Source organism: Tamandua tetradactyla, chromosome 11, assembly GCF_023851605.1.
Source record: "Tamandua tetradactyla isolate mTamTet1 chromosome 11, mTamTet1.pri, whole genome shotgun sequence".
NCBI lineage: Eukaryota > Metazoa > Chordata > Mammalia > Pilosa > Myrmecophagidae > Tamandua > Tamandua tetradactyla.
Genome location: NC_135337.1, coordinates 95996277 through 96013765, shown reverse-complemented (window position 1 = coordinate 96013765; position 17489 = coordinate 95996277). Strand labels below are relative to the sequence as shown.

At 66.3% G+C, this 17489-nt stretch overlaps 1 protein-coding gene across 1 annotated transcript in view; it reads left to right on the top strand.

Moving 5' to 3' along the window:
* The window catches only part of CRTC1 (CREB regulated transcription coactivator 1), a 31067-nt gene that overhangs the window by 4232 nt on the left and 9346 nt on the right, over positions 1 to 17489 (top strand). The window contains 4 exon segments of the mRNA XM_077122102.1: positions 14088 to 14204; positions 15559 to 15696; positions 16183 to 16244; positions 17358 to 17452. Of these exon segments, the coding sequence (XP_076978217.1) occupies positions 14088 to 14204; positions 15559 to 15696; positions 16183 to 16244; positions 17358 to 17452 (412 nt within the window).

The following is a 17489-nucleotide window of genomic DNA, read 5'->3' as shown; positions in this document are numbered from 1 at the left end:
GCAGCTTGTGGACCTGTGTGCGTGTGAGTGCAGCTCGTGGGCGTGTATGGGTGTGAGTGCAGCTCGTGGGTGTGTGTGCAGGTGAGTGCAGCTCGTGGGCGTGTGAGTGCAGCTTGTGGGCCTGTGTGCGTGTGAGTGCAGCTCGTGGGCGTGTGTGCGTGTGAGTGCAGCTAGTGGGTGTGTGTGCAGGTGAGTGCAGCTCGTGGGTGTGTGGGCATGTGAGTGCAGCTCCTGGGCATGTGTGTGTGTGAGTGCAGCTCGCACAGAGCCCAGCCCCACAGACCCCAGCCCCACGCGTAATCCTGAGAGCGCCTCCCAGGCCCGCAGTGAAACTGTCCCTGGGGCCGCCCTTCCCCACAGCCTCAAACCAACATGTGCGGCCAGAACTGGGTGAGCAGCCTGGGAGCTGGCACCCGACTCCCCAGGAGGCTCCACGAGTGGGGGTCCACTGCCCGCAGCCTGCCCCTGTACAGCCCGCCGCCCCAGAACCTGTCATTAGAGATTGGTGGGTCACACACCGCAGGGAGGACCTTTGTCCCAGGAGCCGGTTGACCCTCTGGAAAGACCAGGTGGCACGAGTCCGAGGTCTGTGGCCGCCACGACTGGACCCTGCCGCCATGGCTCGAAGGCGGCCCCAGGGTGAGCAGTGTGCCAATAAAACCAAGGCGGGCACTGCAGCCGCCCCCAGGGCTCCGGGTTAAAAAGACAATTGCACACGTCCCAAAGGCACACTCCTCGTCCAGCTGGGCAGAGGAGGGCACACCCACATGTCACACACACTCACGTGCCACACACCTACCCAGATGCTGCACTCACCTGCAGACACCCACATGCCACATGCACGCACCCACGTGCCACACACCCACATGCCACACACCTGCACACACCCACGTGTCGCATGCACACACCCATGTGCCACATGCCACAGGCATGCACACACACACACCCACGTGCCACACATGCACACATCCATATGCCACACGCACACACAAGCCGCACAACCACATCCTACACATATTCACATTCCACACCCATGTGCAGCACTCACCCACATGCTGAGCTCATCCACACATATCCCCAAGCTGCACTCACATGCATACACGCCCAGGAACTGCACTCACACACACACATGCCCAGGAGCTACACTCACCCGCACATAGGCCCACGAGCTGCACTCACATGCCCACATGCCCAGGAGGTGCATTCACATGCTCACATACCCACGAGCTGCACTCACACGCACGCATGCCCAGGACGGCCCCCAGTGTTGGGGGTTGGAGCCGATTACACGCAGTGCTGGGGGCTGGGGGGCTGCCCTGTGGACTTACCCAGCACCATGGGTCTCACCTGGGCCCATGGCGTCCTCAGGGCCTCTGGCAGTGATGGGACGTTTTCAGGGCATACCCTGGGGGGCGTGGGCCGGGGCTGCTGTTCAGCATCCTGCGACGCCCGCTGCTCCTGAGAACGGGCCTGCCCAGTGTTCGAGGTGCGATGGGATGTGCCACAGAGGCAGACCCTGCTTTCAAGCCCCTCATGTGCTGGGCTTGTGTGGGCGCAGATGTGGGGTGCAGGCCCCAGGCCCGGTGGAAAGAACCACAGGTGGGGCCCGCTCCGGTGTGCCAAGTATGGATGTCCCAGGGCGTGGGGGGCTCTGACCCCTCAGGCTTCCCCCAGCCACCCCGGGTGAGGGTGAGTGGGCTCTCGGGAGAAAATGCTGGCAGAGCTTAGACCATGCAGGTGAGGGGGGGACATGAAGGGGCTGTGCGGCAGCCCGATAGGGTGGGTGGGGGCGTGGAAGAGCTGTGCGGGGACCCTATGGAAGTGGGGGTGGTGATGGGCGGTGTGGGGTTCCCATGGGAATGGGGCAGGTGGGGGGCGGGGGCCATGGAAGGGCTCTGCAGGGTCCACATGCGTGGGGGTGGCTGTGAGGGGCTCTGAAGGGTCCCCGTAGGGTGGGGTGGGGCCGTGGAATGGCTCTGCGGGGACCCCGTGGTGTGGGGGAGCTGTGGAGGGGTTCTGCAGGGGCCCTGTGGAGTGGGGGAGCCGTGGAGGGGTTCTGCAGGGGCCCCGTGGGGTGAGGGGGCTGTGGAGGGGTTCTGCAGGGGCCCCGTGGGGTAGGGGGCGGCAGGGGGCAGGGGCCCTTGCATCTCGAGGAGCCAGACGCGCCCTACAGTGCTGGTGAGCCCGAGGTGGGCGACAGTCCAAGTCAGAGCCCCCTCCGGCTCTGACCTGGTGCCTCAGCCCGGCTGTGGCGGCCCCGGCACGCATTCCCCTGCTCTGGGGAGCGTGGGGGGTGTTTGTGCTAGTGTGTGTGCACGGGGTCTCCGCACCCTGCAGTGAGGAAGTGCAGCAGCTTGGGGGTGGCTGAAGCCGTGGGGAGGCCTTTAGTGGGTGCAGCGACAGGGCTCGGGAGGGAGCAGGAGGCGGGGGTAGGAGGGCTCCCCTTGCCCAGTAGCCAGTGGGGCAGACCTGTTTCTGGCTGGGGTGTGTTTGGCCCCTCCCCTCCCCTCCCCTCCTGCCTCCACATCTAGCCTGGCCCCCCGGGCAGAGGTGGGCACCCTGCTCCAGCCAGCCCTGGCTATGCTGTCCTGGCCTCTGGGGCTCCAGGTGCACACATCAGGACACAGGCTGAGGACCTGGAGAAGCATTCAGCAGGTGCTCAGCAGTGCTCACTAGACATTTAGCAGGCACCTGGCCGTGCTTGGCAGGCATTCAGCAGGTACTCAGCTGTGCGCGGTGGGCATTCAGCAGGTGCCCAACAATGCTCAGCAGGCATATAGCCAGCGTTGAGCTATGCTCAGCAGTCACTTAATAGGCATTCATGGGTTCTTGGCAGGCATTCAGCGGGCACTCAACCTTGCTTAGCAGGCATTCAGCAGGAGCTCTCCTGTGCTTAGTGGGCATTCAGCAGGCACACGCAGTGTTCAGTAGGCATTTGGTAGACGTTTAGCTGTGCTTGGCATACATTCAACAGGTGTTCGGCAGGCATTCAGCAGGTGCTCACCTGTGCTTAGTGGGCATCCAACAGTTGTTCAGCTGTGCTCGGCCTGGTGGCAGCCTGTGTCCCACTCACCCTGGACCCTCTGAATGTGTGCCCTCACAGGTCCCACTCAGGTGCCCTCAGCGTGGAAACTGGGTGCAGTTTGGCCAGCCCCCAAGCCTGCCGAGCCACGCCAGGAGGACGGCCGGGCAGTGCGGCTGTAGCACCACAGTCACTGAAGCACCCCTGGGTCCCGGATGGGCCACCTCCCTCCTGTCTGTGGTGACCGGGGTTAGGTGTAGCCTCACTGTTCCTGCTGTTGGTCAGCATTTATTGAGCGCCTGCTGTGTGCTGGGCCCTGGGGATGCCTACGGAAGTCAGACGGAGACCCTACCCCAGGGGGCATGTAGGATACAAGCCCACACTCGGCTGAGGCTGCGGCTGGGAGAGGCAGCCCGGGCCCCATGGGGGGCGGCGTTGGGGCTGCACCCAGCGGCGAGGGTCTGGGTAGGACTCTGGGTGCCCTGGGAAGTGTTTTGGCAGTGAGCGTGCTGGCGGCCTCACGGGCACGGTCATGGTCATGGGAGAACGAGGGTGGGGGCACGGGAGGGTGGCTGAGGATGGACGGGACGCACTGCGGGGCCAGGGGCCGGCTGCTGGCAAATGCTGTCTGCAGGGTCGGTGGAGCTGCGCCAGGGCGGCTCGGCGCTGTTGGTAGAAGCAGTGTGGCCCCGTGCTCAGGTGGCCCCAGGCAGCGCTGAGCTGCTCCTGCAGCAAATGGGGGGACTCCTGTGGGTCCCCACCCCCAGGCCAGGCTGCAATCTGCCCACAGGGCCCAGCCCATGTCTGCAGTGGCTGGCTGGCCCCCCAAGCCGGCTGCCTCCCCTCCTGGATGTCGTGGGGGCCCCAGAGGCCCCTGCCGGCCTCAGTGTCTTTAGGCAAATAGAGCTGGTTGTGGGTAAAGCCTCGCGTGGGCTTGGCTGGGAGAGTGACGGCTTCTGTCCAGGCGTCCTGGCCCTCACCTGGGCGCCTGGGGCGGGGCGGGCACCTGCCAGCTGGTCATGGCCCGGAAATCCGTGGGAGGAGGGGTTGGCACGGTTGCAGGGCTCCCAGGCCGGGCAGGACCGCAGGCATGAACGCGCTGCCGCCCCCCCACCCCCAGCCCTGCAGCCGCGCCCCGGAACAGGCTCAGCCCCCTTCTCCAGGCCCTGCGAGTGCTCCCAGGGGCGGGGTCCGGCAGCCTGGCCAGCATGGGCATGGCTCACCAGGGCACTGCGGGGCAAGTACGCTGCCCCATGTGGGGCTTGGGGGTGGCCTCACCAGCTCAGCCAGCTCAGGACATCCCCCGGGCCATGTGTCTGTGCCTCGGTTGCCCTGTCTCTGAGGAGGGAAGGTCTTGACCTGCTCCAGTCTGGGCCACACATGGCCGCATGGGCTCTGAGAGACTTGGCTCAGGAGGACTGGTGAGAGCGCCCAATTCTTTCCAGACCAAAAAAGGCCACAACAGGCCCAAGAGTCCCCAAGACCCTGTGTGTGCCCTCCGGATAGGAAGGCCTCCAGTGCCCAGTAGGGTGGGGCCTGACTCAGGACTCCCCACTCCCTGCAGCATGTGTGCTCTGTCCAGAGCACTGCCCCACCTGGCTGCAGCCGTCCAGAGACATGCCCAGTGCTGCCTGCCCGATGTCTCTGAGACCATGTACTTTTAGCAGGAACCCCTGGAAGCGTTTTTTCGTAGAGGAGGAAGAGGAGGAAAAAGAGGTTTATTTGCGCCAGTGAGGGGCCATGGAGATCTCTCAGGCAGTGTCCTCTTGGGCACCTTTTAGTTACGCTAGCACTTGCCTCATCACATTTCCTGCGCCCCCTGCTTCCTGGTTATTGCTCAGAGGTCGTGGCACGGCCTTCGGCGTGCTCATGGGTCCCAGCAGGGTGTGGTTCGGGTGGCCCGTGAGGGGCAGTGGGCAGCCATGCAGGAGGCAGGCCCAGCTTCGGACATGAGAACGGGGCGATGAGACAGGAGGGCAGGGAAGGGCAGAGGGAGCAGCATGTGCCAAGCCAGACACTCAGAGGATGCTGTGTCCTGGCGCACAGTGGCAAGGGCCTGGGGTGGCGGAGGTCTCACGCGAGAGGGCTTTTGTCCAACTGTTCTGCCTCCACCTGCACCATGGACATCCAGCTGTCAGTCGCTGTGATATGAGCGGCCCCTCCTGACCACCGGAAGTGAGTGTATGGGGGCTGGCTGGCCCCCTGATGGTCGCCTTTGCCTCGTGTACCCCCTCCTTGCTCGTCTGGGGCCTGACAGCTGATGGCTGCGGGGCAGTGGCCACTCACAGGGACCAGCAGGATCACTCAGCCAAGGCCACCTCGGGGCGCGCTCCCCAACCCCTGTAAGCCTCTTGCCACCGCCCCCGGCCTCATTCCCCACCTGTGAGATGCACTGAGGGGGCCGCTCAGCAGGTCCACGGGAAGGGAGTCACGTCTGCGAGTCTCCTGGGCAGGGACTGGCTTAGGGAAGGAGGCCGCTGCTTCACGGTTGTGGGGGGATCCAAGCCGGAGGGCTGCCTGGAGGAGGAGAGCTCTGCCGTGGGCCAGGACAGAGGCTCTGAGGCAAGGGGTCCACGGCACCTCCCCATCCGGCCTGACTGGGGTGGGGGCACATCGAGGGCTGGGCGGCCTGGGAACTGGAGGAGGAGACCCTGGGGTGGGGGCGAGGTTTTGGGGTGGGTCTCACTGCTCCTGTGCATCGCACCCCTCGGCGGTGGTAGGTGGGCTGTGGGGGCATACAGCCATCTGTGCTGAGGAAGGGCGGCTCGCAGCAGGGCTGGGGGTGGATGTGCTGGCAGCTCAGGCGCGGGGCTTGGGGAGCTCCATCTTGGGCAGGGCGGCATCCGGCACTGCTTGTCGTCTGTCTTGCTGTCACACCGTGACACCTGTCCCCTCCCATTCTTCTGCGGGGCAGGCCGGCCCCTCCTTCTGGCGGTCCCTGCAGCGCTGACCCACTGTCTCAGCGTTGGCCTAGGGCAGTGCCTGGAGCCCCTTCCCAGGGGAACTGTGGCCGGGTGAGCAGGGTTTGGGGGCTGCCAGGGAGAGACAAGCTGTGGGGGGCGGAGTGCTGGGTCAGGGCAGGCGGCTTCTAGAAAACCTGGGCCTGGGCCTTGCACCACCCTAGACCCCCCACCCCCTCCCCACCTGCAGGCACGTCATGGGGTCTTCCAGCTGGGGTGGGCAGCTGTGGAGCTGCTCGGGCTCCTGCCTCCTGACAGCCTGCCCGTGCTGGTGGGTAGGGGTGTGTCCTGCAGCCTGGCCCTGGCCACCCCTCCCCTCTGCGCCCAGCACCGGCCTGGCCATGGGGGGAGCCAGTGAGCCTGGCGGGCGTTAAATTTCTCAAAACCCAACGTCGGCCACCAGGTTGCACCTTTGCAGCTCCTCAGACCTTGGCAAGGCCCAATACAGGCTGGACGCTCCACATTCCGGCCACACGCTCCCACCTGTGTGCGGGCAGAGGGCCTCGGGCTGGGGTGGGCAGCGGGCTCTCCCCAGGGGCAGAGGGGCTCTGGCTGTGGGCGGCAGGCTCTCCACAGGGGCAGAGGGGCTCGGACTGGGGTGGGCAGCAGTGTCCCCATCCCCGTGTGCTGGCCCCTGGCTGTGGGCGCCCACCTAACCCTGGCTGCAACCCTCGGGCCCCTGGTCTGTTGGGGCTGGCGGTGGCCTGGCTGCCCCTCATTGTCAGAGCCTGGGGGGTTCTTCTTTCTCTGGCCATGGTAAACCCACAGGATGCCACCGTCCACCCACCCCACCCCACCCCCACCGAGGAGAAGCTGGTGGCACCCATGCATTCCTGCTGTCAAGCAGCCGCCCCCTCTGTTCCAGAGTTTTCTCACGCCCCACAGAGACCCGTCCATTCACTCCCCGCAGCCCTTCTGGCCCAGCCCCACACGGGCCACGTTCTGCCTCGGGACCAGCCTGTCCTGGACGTGCCGCGAGTCTGGAAGGAGGCGACACGTGGCTCTTTTCGCTGCAGGGTGGTCTTGACGCTCGCCTGCCTGGCCGCGGACCCGAGCTCTGCGCTGTCCTGGGCGCTGGGTGTGCGCCTCCCTGGCCTGAGGGCATCGTCACCAGGCTGCCCTGAGGGGCTGGGTCGGGACCCGTGCCCTGTGCCGACAGCGCTCCGAGGCCCCAAGGTGGGCTGCGTGCTCAGGCCGCCTCCTGGGCCCAGGGCGGCAGAGGTGAAGGGTGATAGGGGCTGTAGGTGGGGCCTCAGGGCCGTGGGGTGTTGGGGTGGGGCGTGTCAGGGTGGGGTCGGGCCTGCTGCTGGGGCCGAGCCAGTGGGGGGTGGGGTGCTGAGGACGCAGTGGGTTGGGACAGGGCCCGAAGCGGGATGGCCAAGAGCAGACCAGAGGGTCTCCCTGGCCGCAGTGAGCAGGGCTGGGTTGAGCCCAGGACAGGGCAGGGCAGGGGCGCTGGGATGCTGCCCGCCAGTGCTGCCAGATCCTTCCAGTCGGTGTGATGGTCCCCTGGACCCCTTCTTGTGGCCGTCTGCTGCCCACCCAGCCCGTGCTACCCACCTCCCTGGGCTCTGCCTGGTGGCCACAGCTAGGCTGATGCCCTGTGTTCCCCTCAAGGCACTGCTGTCCTCCCCCTGGGTGTCCACTGGGTTGTATGTCTCTGCAGGATGTCCTGTGAGTTTTCTCAGGGGCTACTGGGGGTGGTTTTGGGGTCCTGGAGCCAGGGTGAGGCTCAGGGTGGGGGTGTGGGGTGGATCTCTGGGGGAGGGGGTATGAGGTAGTGGACTCGGCGAGGGGCGTTGGACGACGGTACCGGGCTGGGGTTGGGGCAGAGCCTTGGGTCAGGGGTCTCAGGCAGGGTGTTGGATGGGGCTGGGAACTGGGGCTCTGAGGTTCACGGGGCAGGCCTACAGGGTCCAGGGTGGGCCTGGTCCTGCCCCGGTTCCTGGAATGGGGTGTTGTCGTCACATGACACAGCAGTTCGGCTGGGTCTGAGAAGTGGGGCGCTGCAGCTATTTTGGGCCTGAAAGGAGGGCGGCTCCCCCTTACTTTACCTTTCCAAGGCTGTGGCCATGCTGGGGAGGGGAGCTTGGACCGAGCCCCTGGAGTGCTGTGCAGCCCCAGCTGGCTGGCCACAGCCCTGGCGAGTGGCCCTGTGACCTAATGGTCAGACCCCGTGAGACGGAGGCTGGCAGTGGGAGCTTTAGGCACCCGGGGTTCCAGGCTGCTGTCCAGTCCCGATGGGGGTGAGAGGGAACGTCAGAGCACGCCCAGGTCGTCCCGGAAGCAGGAGGGCAGGCAGGGGCCGTGGGTGGGCGGGTGGGGGCCGTGACTGGGAGCCGTGGGTGCGTGGGTGGGGACCGTGACTGGGGGCCGTGGGTGCGCGGGTGGGGGCCGTGACATGGGTATGCAGGGGGACGGTCGTAACCAGAAGCTGTGGGGGTTCCGAGAGAACCCACTGCATGGTGTCCTCCTCTGGACAGGTCCCTTGCAGGGGTGACTGGGGACCTTGAGATGTGTCCAAGTTAGGGTGAGAGTTCAGAGGAGGCTTGACCAGGCTGCCCAGGGCACCAGGAACCAGGCCGCTGGGGGCACGTGGTTCCTTGTCCTAAACTGCCTGTGGGGGTTCATCGGTATAGCCCTGGGAAGCTGAGGCCCCGGGAGTGTGTGGTGCCGCCCCCGCATGTTCCCCGGGAGAGTGCAGTGCCCCGGGAGTGCGCGGTGCTGACCCTGCGTGTGCCCGGTGCCCCGGGAGTGCGCGATGCCACCCCCGCATGTGCCCCGGGAGTGCGCGGTGCCGCCCCCGCGTGTGCCCCGGGAGAGTGCAGTGCTGCCCCCGCGTGTGCCCCGGGAGAGTGCAGTGCTGCCCCCGCATGTGCCCCGGGAGTGCACGGTGCTGCCCCCGCGTGTGCCCCAGGAGAGTGCGGTGCCGCCCCCCCTGCGTGTGCCCCAGGAATACGTGGTGCCACCCCTGCGTGTGCCCTGGGAGTGCGCAGTGCCGCCCCCCCGCGTGTGCCCTGGGAATACATGGTGCCGCACCTGTGTGTGCCCCGGGAGTGCGCGGTGCTGCCCACGTGTGCCCTGGGAGTACTGGTGCCACCCCCGTGTGTGCCCTAGGAGTACATGGTGCCGCCCCCGCGTGTGCCCCGGGAGTGCACGGTGCTACCCCCCCGCATGTGAGCAGAGCCTGGGTTCAGGGGGTGGGGCCTGCTGTGCAGAGGCCTGTGACTGCGGAGAGCCACGTCCTCAGTGGACTCGCTCAGTCTTGGAGGTTCCCTTTCACATCTTTGCTTCTAGAAGTTTCTGTGGTGAGGTCCTGTGCAGGCACTGGCTCCCCGCAGAACTGTGTGCACAGCCTCAGGGGCCCAGACCACCGCAGGCTGGCCGCAGCTGGATGGCCCAAGGGAGGCTGCCAGAAGGGCCCCCACGGGGTCCCGTGACGCTGCCCCCCTGTGCCACGGGACTGGGATGGAAGGACGGTGTGCAGGGGCGCAGGGCTGCAGGACACCCATGGGCTCAGTGCCTGATGGCCTGCCCCACTGGACCGAGGCCGTGGGGGACGTGTGCACAGCAGCGGTGCCCGGGTGGGTTCCCGGGACCCCTGAGCCGTGCCCCGTCCCGCACCCCTCACAGCTGCCTGTACCTAGGCCCCGCGCTGCTGCATGGACAGACATGATCCACAGCTCACAGACCACAGTTCCTGGTCCGTGCATGGGCAGGGCCGGTCCTTCCAGGGCCTGGCCGCTGCACCCTGTCCTCACGCACCGGCCCTCCCACTGCCTCCCCCCACCACCCCGTGAGGACACTGGGGTGCAGGCCTCCAGCTCCTTTTTCCAGACAAGGCCTCTCCCTGGCTCCTGGGACTCAGGACATGGCACCTCTGCCAGGGTCCCCTCAGGGCCCCAACAGTGGCCACATAGTGCCCGTCGTGAGAGCCAGCCACCCGCTGTCCCCTCCTCACTTCTGAGTCCCCTGAACATCCCCGCCCCGCCCACCTCCCCAGCCCCACCCCACCCACCTCCCCAGTCCCTCCCACCACCCCGCCCCACCCCACCCACCTCCCCAGCCCCGCCCCACCCACCTCCCCAGTCCCTCCCACCAGCCCACCTACCTCCCCAGTCCCACCCCACCCACCACCCCAGTCCTGCCGCGTTGTTGCGGCACTGCTCACTTCCTGTCATGGTCCACATACTCGTGGGCGGCCTGCCACCATGGAGCCGCCACGCACCTCGGAAGCCACCAGAAGTGCTGACCACTGCCGGGTCCTCGGCGGGTCCGGCCTGCCCCTCACAGCGCCACGTGCCTTTCCGTGAGCTGGGTCGAGTAGCACCCTGCCCTGCTCCAAGGCTCCCCTCTTGCCGTGGTTGGGGTTTCCGGGGTGCCCTGCCACAGCACCCCCATCCATCTATCCCCCTACCATAGGGAAATCCTGGGACCCACCGAGGTCACCATGGAGGGAGGGCAGCTGGCCCTTCCCAGACCTGCGGGGAGCGATTCTGGAAGACACCGTCAATGACGCCACAGCAGTCCCTCCCGGGCCCTCGCTCCCGCTCAGCCCGGAGCATGGTGCATTCTGTCCCAGGACGGCTGGAGCCTCCATGACTGGGCACAGGGGACAGTCAGGGCTTGGGGCAGGCCGTGCCTGGACAGGGCGAGCAGGTCCCCCTGGACCTGTGAGAGTGGCATTAGGAAGCAGGGCCTTTGCAGATACAGCTGGGTGAGACGGGTCAAGGGGAGAACGGCTCCCGATCAGGACGGTGGCCCTGAGAGGAGACCGGTGGACAGACACAGGACGCAGGGGTCGGCCACGGACACGGGTTGCAGGGAGAGGCTGGAAGCAGCCCCTCGGGCCCAGGCTTTCCACACCGCCACTCATGCTGGCCCTGGCCCGAGGGTGCTGCCCGCCCAGGTCATCCAGGGCACCCTTCCCAACACCTCTGGCCTCCTACCGTGCAGCAACCTGCTCCCGGCCCCCGTGCACCCCGTTCTTCCTTCTGCCCTGGGGTCTGCGGGGCCAGCCGCACTCTGCTTCACCCTGTCTGCCCGCCAGCCCTGCTGCTCTGAGGCCCAGGGAGCCCTGAGCCCTGTCCCATCAGTTGGGTCTCATGGACTCAGCACGCTGACGCCCGCTGAGTGCCAGCCCCGGGCCCCTGGGGCATGACGGCCATGACCGCTGGCATCTTCCGGGCCAAGACGTCCTGCAGTGTCCGGAACGCGAGTTGGCCGCTCAGGGACTAGGCCTGGGATGCGTATGGTCGGCACCCGTAGCTGCCTTGGCGCCACACAGGAGGCCGGGCGCAGGGCTGTGTGCTCTCAGGGTCCCGCCGTTGGCTCCGAGAGGGCCCCCACCTCTGGCCTTCCCCCTTCCACCTGGGCTTCCAGGTCCCACGAGGGCTCAGGTGGGCAGTTCCAGAGCTCAGGTGGGCAGTTCGGGGGCTCAGGTGGGGCAGTTCCAGAGCTCAGGTGGGCGGTTCGGGGGCTCAGGTGGGCAGTTCCAGAGCTCAGGTGGGCGGTTCGGGGGCTCAGGTGGGCAGTTCCAGAGCTCAGGTGGGCGGTTCGGGGGCTCAGGTGGGCAGTTCCAGAGCTCAGGTGGGCGGTTCGGGGGCTCATGTGGGCAGTTCCAGAGCTCAGGTGGGCGGTTCGGGGGCTCATGTGGGCAGTTCCAGAGCTCAGGTGGGCGGTTCGGGGGCTCATGTGGGGCAGTTCCAGAGCTCAGGTGGGCGGTTCGGGGGCTCAGGTGGGGCAGTTCCAGAGCTCAGGTGGGCGGTTCGGGGGCTCAGGTGGGGCCGTTCCAGAGCTCAGGTGGGCGGTTCGGGGGCTCAGGTGGGGCAGTTCCAAAGCTCAGGTGGGCGGTTCGGGGGCTCATGGGGGCAGTTCCAGAGCTCAGGTGGGCGGTTCGGGGGCTCAGGTGGGGCAGTTCCAGAGCTCAGGTGGGCGGTTCGGGGGCTCAGGTGGGGCAGTTCCAGAGCTCAGGTGGGCGGTTCGGGGGCTCAGGTGGGGAAGTTCCAGAGCTCAGGTGGGCGGTTCAGGGGCTCAGGTGGGGCAGTTCAGGGCTCCTCCACCTGGTCTCACCTGCCACCCGAGACTCCCGGGGGCGGGGCAGGGAAGGGCGGCAGCACATTTGCGAGAGGATTATTTCACAGGGCGTTGGGAGGGGCTGCTGAGGACGCCCGGGTGAGACAGTGCTGTCACGGAAGGTTCCAGGCAAAGGGCACGGTGAGGGAGGGCCTTGGGTGGAAGGCAGGGTGCAGGGGGAGGTTGGGGCCCAACTCGGAGGTGGGTGCCAGCTGTGGCCAGGGGGTGTGGAAAGAGCCAGCTCAGAGCTGGCCTTCTGGCATGCCTGTCGGGGCCAGAGGCCACCCCCACAAGAGGAAGCCACGCGCCAGGTGTCCTGGGGCAACCATGGTTCAAGGTTTACACTCAGCCAGGCCCGGCAGCATCTCCAGACCTGCACAGTCGCCTTAGGTCACCCGGGTCCCGCCTTAGGTCACCCACTGACCAAGCAGTCAGGGGTCAGGGGTCCAGGCACTCCGGTGTGCTGGGCATCACTGCAGGGTCAGCTGTGGGTAGTCAGTCATAGGGGGCAGCCTTAGGGGCAACTTTGGGCACCAGTGGTTGGCACCAGCCATGGGGGTCAGTCAGGAACTCCTGAAACAGGGATGTTCTTGCCACCTGGCACTGCAGTCAACAAGCCAGGGTGTCGGGGTGGGGCTGCTGCAGCTAGCGTCCAAGTGTCTCCTGAAGGAGGTGACACGGGTCTGGGTGGGCGGCCAGCCGAGGGCCAGGCAGTGGGGTTGGCAAGGCTTTGTGAGCTATCTCATCCTCAGCCTCACACGTGTAGACAATTGTGTCCCCAGATCGTTCAGGTCTGGAGCTCCTGGCACCCCCAGGGACCCCGTAACTGCTGGCTGCTCCCCTTTCCCAGAGGTCACTGGTGCTGGGCATGGCCTGAGGCAGTGGCTGTGCCCCTCCCTTCCCTCCCAGCTTCAATTACCTCAGGGTCCCCGGCAGGCCTCTCCGCGTGAAGCCCCGCCCTACGTGCCCAGAGCATCTCGGGGTCCTCTCCTAGTACCTCACTTGGAGGGAAAGGGCCACAGGTCCTGATGTGGGAATCCCTCCATGTCAGGTCCAGGGGTCGCAGCCTCTAGGGGCGCGGGGGTGGTGCAGCTCACAAAGGCTCCTCAGATACCCATGCCGCCCCTGACCCCCTCTGCCCCCTGCCCTGTCTTCAAATCCCCTCTATTCCCCCATCCCCCTACTCCGTCTCCTGTGCCCCCCTTGCCAGTCCCTCCTGGGGCAGGGGCTGGGGCTGCCTGGGCACATGCTGCTCTGGACTCGGCAGCTGCTGCTTCTCCTTGAGTCCCAGTCTTCTTGTTTGGGGATGCACCCATGGCACCAGCTGCTCTGGGCTAGGGCGGACTCTCATGGGGGTTCCCTGAGCAGGAGAAATAGTAGGGGGCCGCTGTGGACCTTGGACCATGAGTCTGAGAACTGTTTGTTGGCCCCGTGTCCTTTCCACGTCCGGCATTCACCTGCGTGCTGCGCTCCCTGCTCGGCCGGGCTCAGTGGGCCTTGAGGGCACCCCTCGGGGGGCAGGACAGGCAGCCGGTTGCAGTCAGGTGGCTGTAGCTGTGGGGGGCAGCTGAGTGGGCGGTGCCATGTGAAGTCCCCAAGGAGGACAGCTGTCCTGTTCCTCCAGGGTCCCTCCAGTCTGGGTCTGGGAGTCTAGGGTCATTGGGGTTAGAGGAGTACAGGAGCCCTTCGTGGAGCTGTGTACCCCAAAATTGCTGACCTGGCATGTCCCCCACCGCATGGCCCAGGAATGTCCCCTGGCATGCTCCAGCTGCTGCCTGGGTCTTGGGGGTAGGGGGTGGGGGTTCCAGAGGAAGAGTGTGATCATCCGACACTCCAGCCCCCACCCGGTCAGAGAGCAGCGGGGGCCGCGCTGAGGCTGCGCAGGTTGGGGCAGGCGAGGAGGGCCTGGGGGTTCCCAGCGCGGATGCAGGCAGCCCCCGGCACGGGAGGGGGCCGCCCCGAGGCCCCGGCTGCACATGCCTCCCGTGGAGACCCAGTCCCCGAGCCCCTGCACGGCTTCTGTCCCACAGCTCCAGCTTCAGAAGTCGCAGTACCTGCAGCTGGGCCCCAGCCGCGGCCAGTACTACGGAGGCTCCCTGCCCAATGTCAACCAGCTCGGCAGCGGCAGCGCAGACCTGCCCTTCCAGGTGAGCCCACGGCCCCGCCCCGAGATGCCCGGGTCGCCCAGCCCTGGCCCCTCTGTCCAGCCTGCCGGCCGCCCTGGACCCTCAGGTGGCGGCAGGGTATTCACCTGGTCCCTGGGCTTGAATTTCCTGAGTGTCTCGGTTCTTTTCCTCACCGCCCAGTGGGGCTCTGGGGTCCCTGCCAGGGCTCCTGCCCCTGGGGGTCAGTGCAGGCCCAGGCCGACGCGCCCCTGCCCGGACCCTGTTCTGGCATCTGCCAAGCACACGTGGCTGTGCTGCACCCCCCTTGGGAGGTGGGGGGTCCTGGGTCTGAGTGTGGGGACCCAAGGCTGCGGTGCCTGACCCCTGCCTCTGTCTGCAGATCTCTGGCTGTGGGCTTCAGGGTCCTCCCATGGCTTTCTGCTCTCCGCCCCCATGTCCACTCCCAGCCAGCAGGTTTTTGGCTCAGGCGCAGGGCTGTACTGAGCCGAGGGCAGTGCGTGCCAGGGAAAGGGTCAGAGGACAAGAGGGGCTCAGGCTGGGGAGCAATCAGCCCCAGTGCTGGTCATGCATGGACGACGGGGGCGGGCAGGGATCCTGTCGCAGGAGGAGCCCCCATATCAGAGTGGTTTCCTGCCTGGTTGCCGGGAGGCGGCGGAAGCATGTGGGCCAGATGGCCGGGCAGGGGACGAGGCGTGTCTGGGGCTGGCCAAAGCCGCAGACAGATGGCAGAGGCCCCCAGGGCCCGGCAGGCAAGCTGGCTCCCGTCAGCCCCCGGAGCAGGGGAGGTCACAGGCTTCATGCCAGAGCAGGGTGCTGGAAGGACGCCCTGTCCATCCGTCAGGGGCTGGGGCCTGGGCTCCTGTGGTGTGGGGTAAGGCCAGCCGCAGGCGGGATGGGGAGGCCCTCCAGGAGCCTGCAGGTGGCCAGCGGCCTGGAAACGGCCTCCTCCGTGACCGTGACCGAGCCCGGCTGAGAGGGGGCAGGGCCTCCACCGGTGAGGGAGGGGCTTGGCTTCTGCACCCCAGCACTACTGGCTAGCCCAGGCTCTGAGCTCCAGCCTCCAGCCTGCCTTGCTGTGTGCTGCAACTCCTGGCCAAGCTCCCTGGGGGGCTGGTGTACCCCACATCCAGAGCCCCCACCCCTCCAGGGACCCCACCCCTCACCTCTCCAGGGCCCCCAGCTACCCCGCCCCCTCCCACAGTGCTTGGAGGGGGTGGAGATGGGACTACCAGAAGCGGCCGTTTCTGGTCCAGAGGTGGAGTACCTTGAAGGTTGGGGTGCTGAGGGCAGAGAATGGGGTGGGGGTCCTGGCTGACGCGTGCCTGGGGGTGCTGTCTTGCTGGTAACTTGTCTGGGTGTCCCTGTTCCCCTGCAGACTCCCTTCCCACCCTCGGGCCTGGACACCAGCCGGACAACACGGCACCACGGCCTGGTAGACAGGGTGTGCCGGGAGCGCAGCCGGCTCGGATCCCCCCACCGCCGGCCCTTGTCGGTGGACAAGCATGGACGGCAGATATCCTTTCCCGGAGGACATGGCAGGGTTCCACCTGTGGAGGTTCAAGGCCGCTCCCTCCCTCCTGGGCCACCTGGGAGGGCTTCCTGGAGGAGGAGGAGCCCAGCCGAGGAGCCTCTGGGTGGCCTTGGGGACCAGGAGGGAGAGGAGGCTGGATTCGGGTGTAGGGGTGAGTCAGGGCCCCTCATGAGACCCATTCTCGGCAGGGTGCGCCCCCATCCTCCCCCTGCACCCCTGAGTGGCCAGGAGCCCTGGAGATCTGGGGGCCTTCCTTCCTGGGGCGGGGGGAGTGCACACCATGGCCCAGAAGCCACCCCGCAGCCCCATAGGGAGACCTCGCGAGGGCTGCCGGGATCAGGCTCACTGATCCTCCTGGGACGCTTGGGCCGCACGCGCACCAGGCAAGGGTCCCGGGAGCACAGAGCAGCCACCCCAGGCCTGCCCACTCGGCCTTTGCTGAGCCGTCGGCCCTTAACTCACCGCCACGTGGACAGCTGTCCCTACGGCTCCGTGTACCTCTCCCCGCCAGCCGACACCAGCTGGAGGAGGTGAGTCCGGCCGAGCCCGCGTTCCGGCGAGGCTGAGTGTCCGTTCACACTGAAAAGCACCCAGAAGGTTCTCGGGGCAGCCCCGGTTCTGTAGCGCAGACCACACTGCTCGGGGACTTGCCAGGGTTTTTCTCTGTTTTATTTTTTTACCTTTTCTTTCGGTGATTTTTGCTTGTTTTCAACAGTTAGACTTATGTTTTGTGTTCGTTTCCACAGCTCCCCCCTTTTAACTCAACATTATTTCTTTTGAGCAGTTTCCTGTTGTTGGGAATGTGGTTATAAAACTATCGTACGTTTATTAAATGGAAAGACAGAGCCACCCTCTCCCTCCCTTCTAGAAGGGCCAAGGCCTGCTCAGCACAGGCTCTGTGCACAGGACGTGCCACATCAGGCCCTTTTCCGTCCCCACTTTAACTGTGCGGGAACTGGGCAGAGAGACTGAGCTGTGGTGGCCAGCGAGCCATGGAGCCTGCCCCGTTACCTGATTGTCTCTTTGAGCCGAGTGTCCCCTGTAGCTCCCAGGGCCACCTGCCCCCTTGCCACCTGGGGCACCCTCACCTGTCCCCCGTGGGTGGTCCACCTCCCCATGGGGCGCAGAGTCATGTGCCCTCCTCCAGGCAGTGGCTGCCTGTGGGAGGCAGAGCATGCCGGGGGTCTCCTCCCACAGCCCCTCCCCAAAGCGGGCTCCCCAGGGCTCAGAGTGGGCACCCCTCTCCCAGCAGCATTTGGCCTGTGGGCCGATCCCCCTGCTTGTGCCCCGAGGGGCTGCATTCCTTCTGGGGCTGTACGAGCCTCGGCCCGGCATCCTGGTTCTCTGTGTGGGTCCTGAGGGGGCAGGGCCCCCATTTGCATGTATCACTGGAAGGGCATTGGGGCAGACCGATGGGACAGCCTCCATGGGACAGCGGGTTTCAGCAGGAAAGCCCGTGCCTCTCCCTGGGGCTGGGACAGCTGTGAGGGGGCAGAGGCAGTGAGAGGTGAGGCCTCTGGGGGCCCTTGCGAAGCAGGCAGTGCTCAGCTCATGTCTGATGGCTCCGGGAGGGACCCCAGACCTCCACCCTGCCCTGTGGTCGCTGCAGATGTGTCCCATACTGCTGTCCCTGTCCTCTGCAGGACCAATTCGGACTCCGCCCTGCACCAGAGCACAATGACACCTACCCAGTCAGAGCCCTTCCCAGGAGGGTCTGCAGACACCCACCAGAAAAGAGGTATCAGCAGGGATGCATGTGTTCTCTCTGGGGTGGA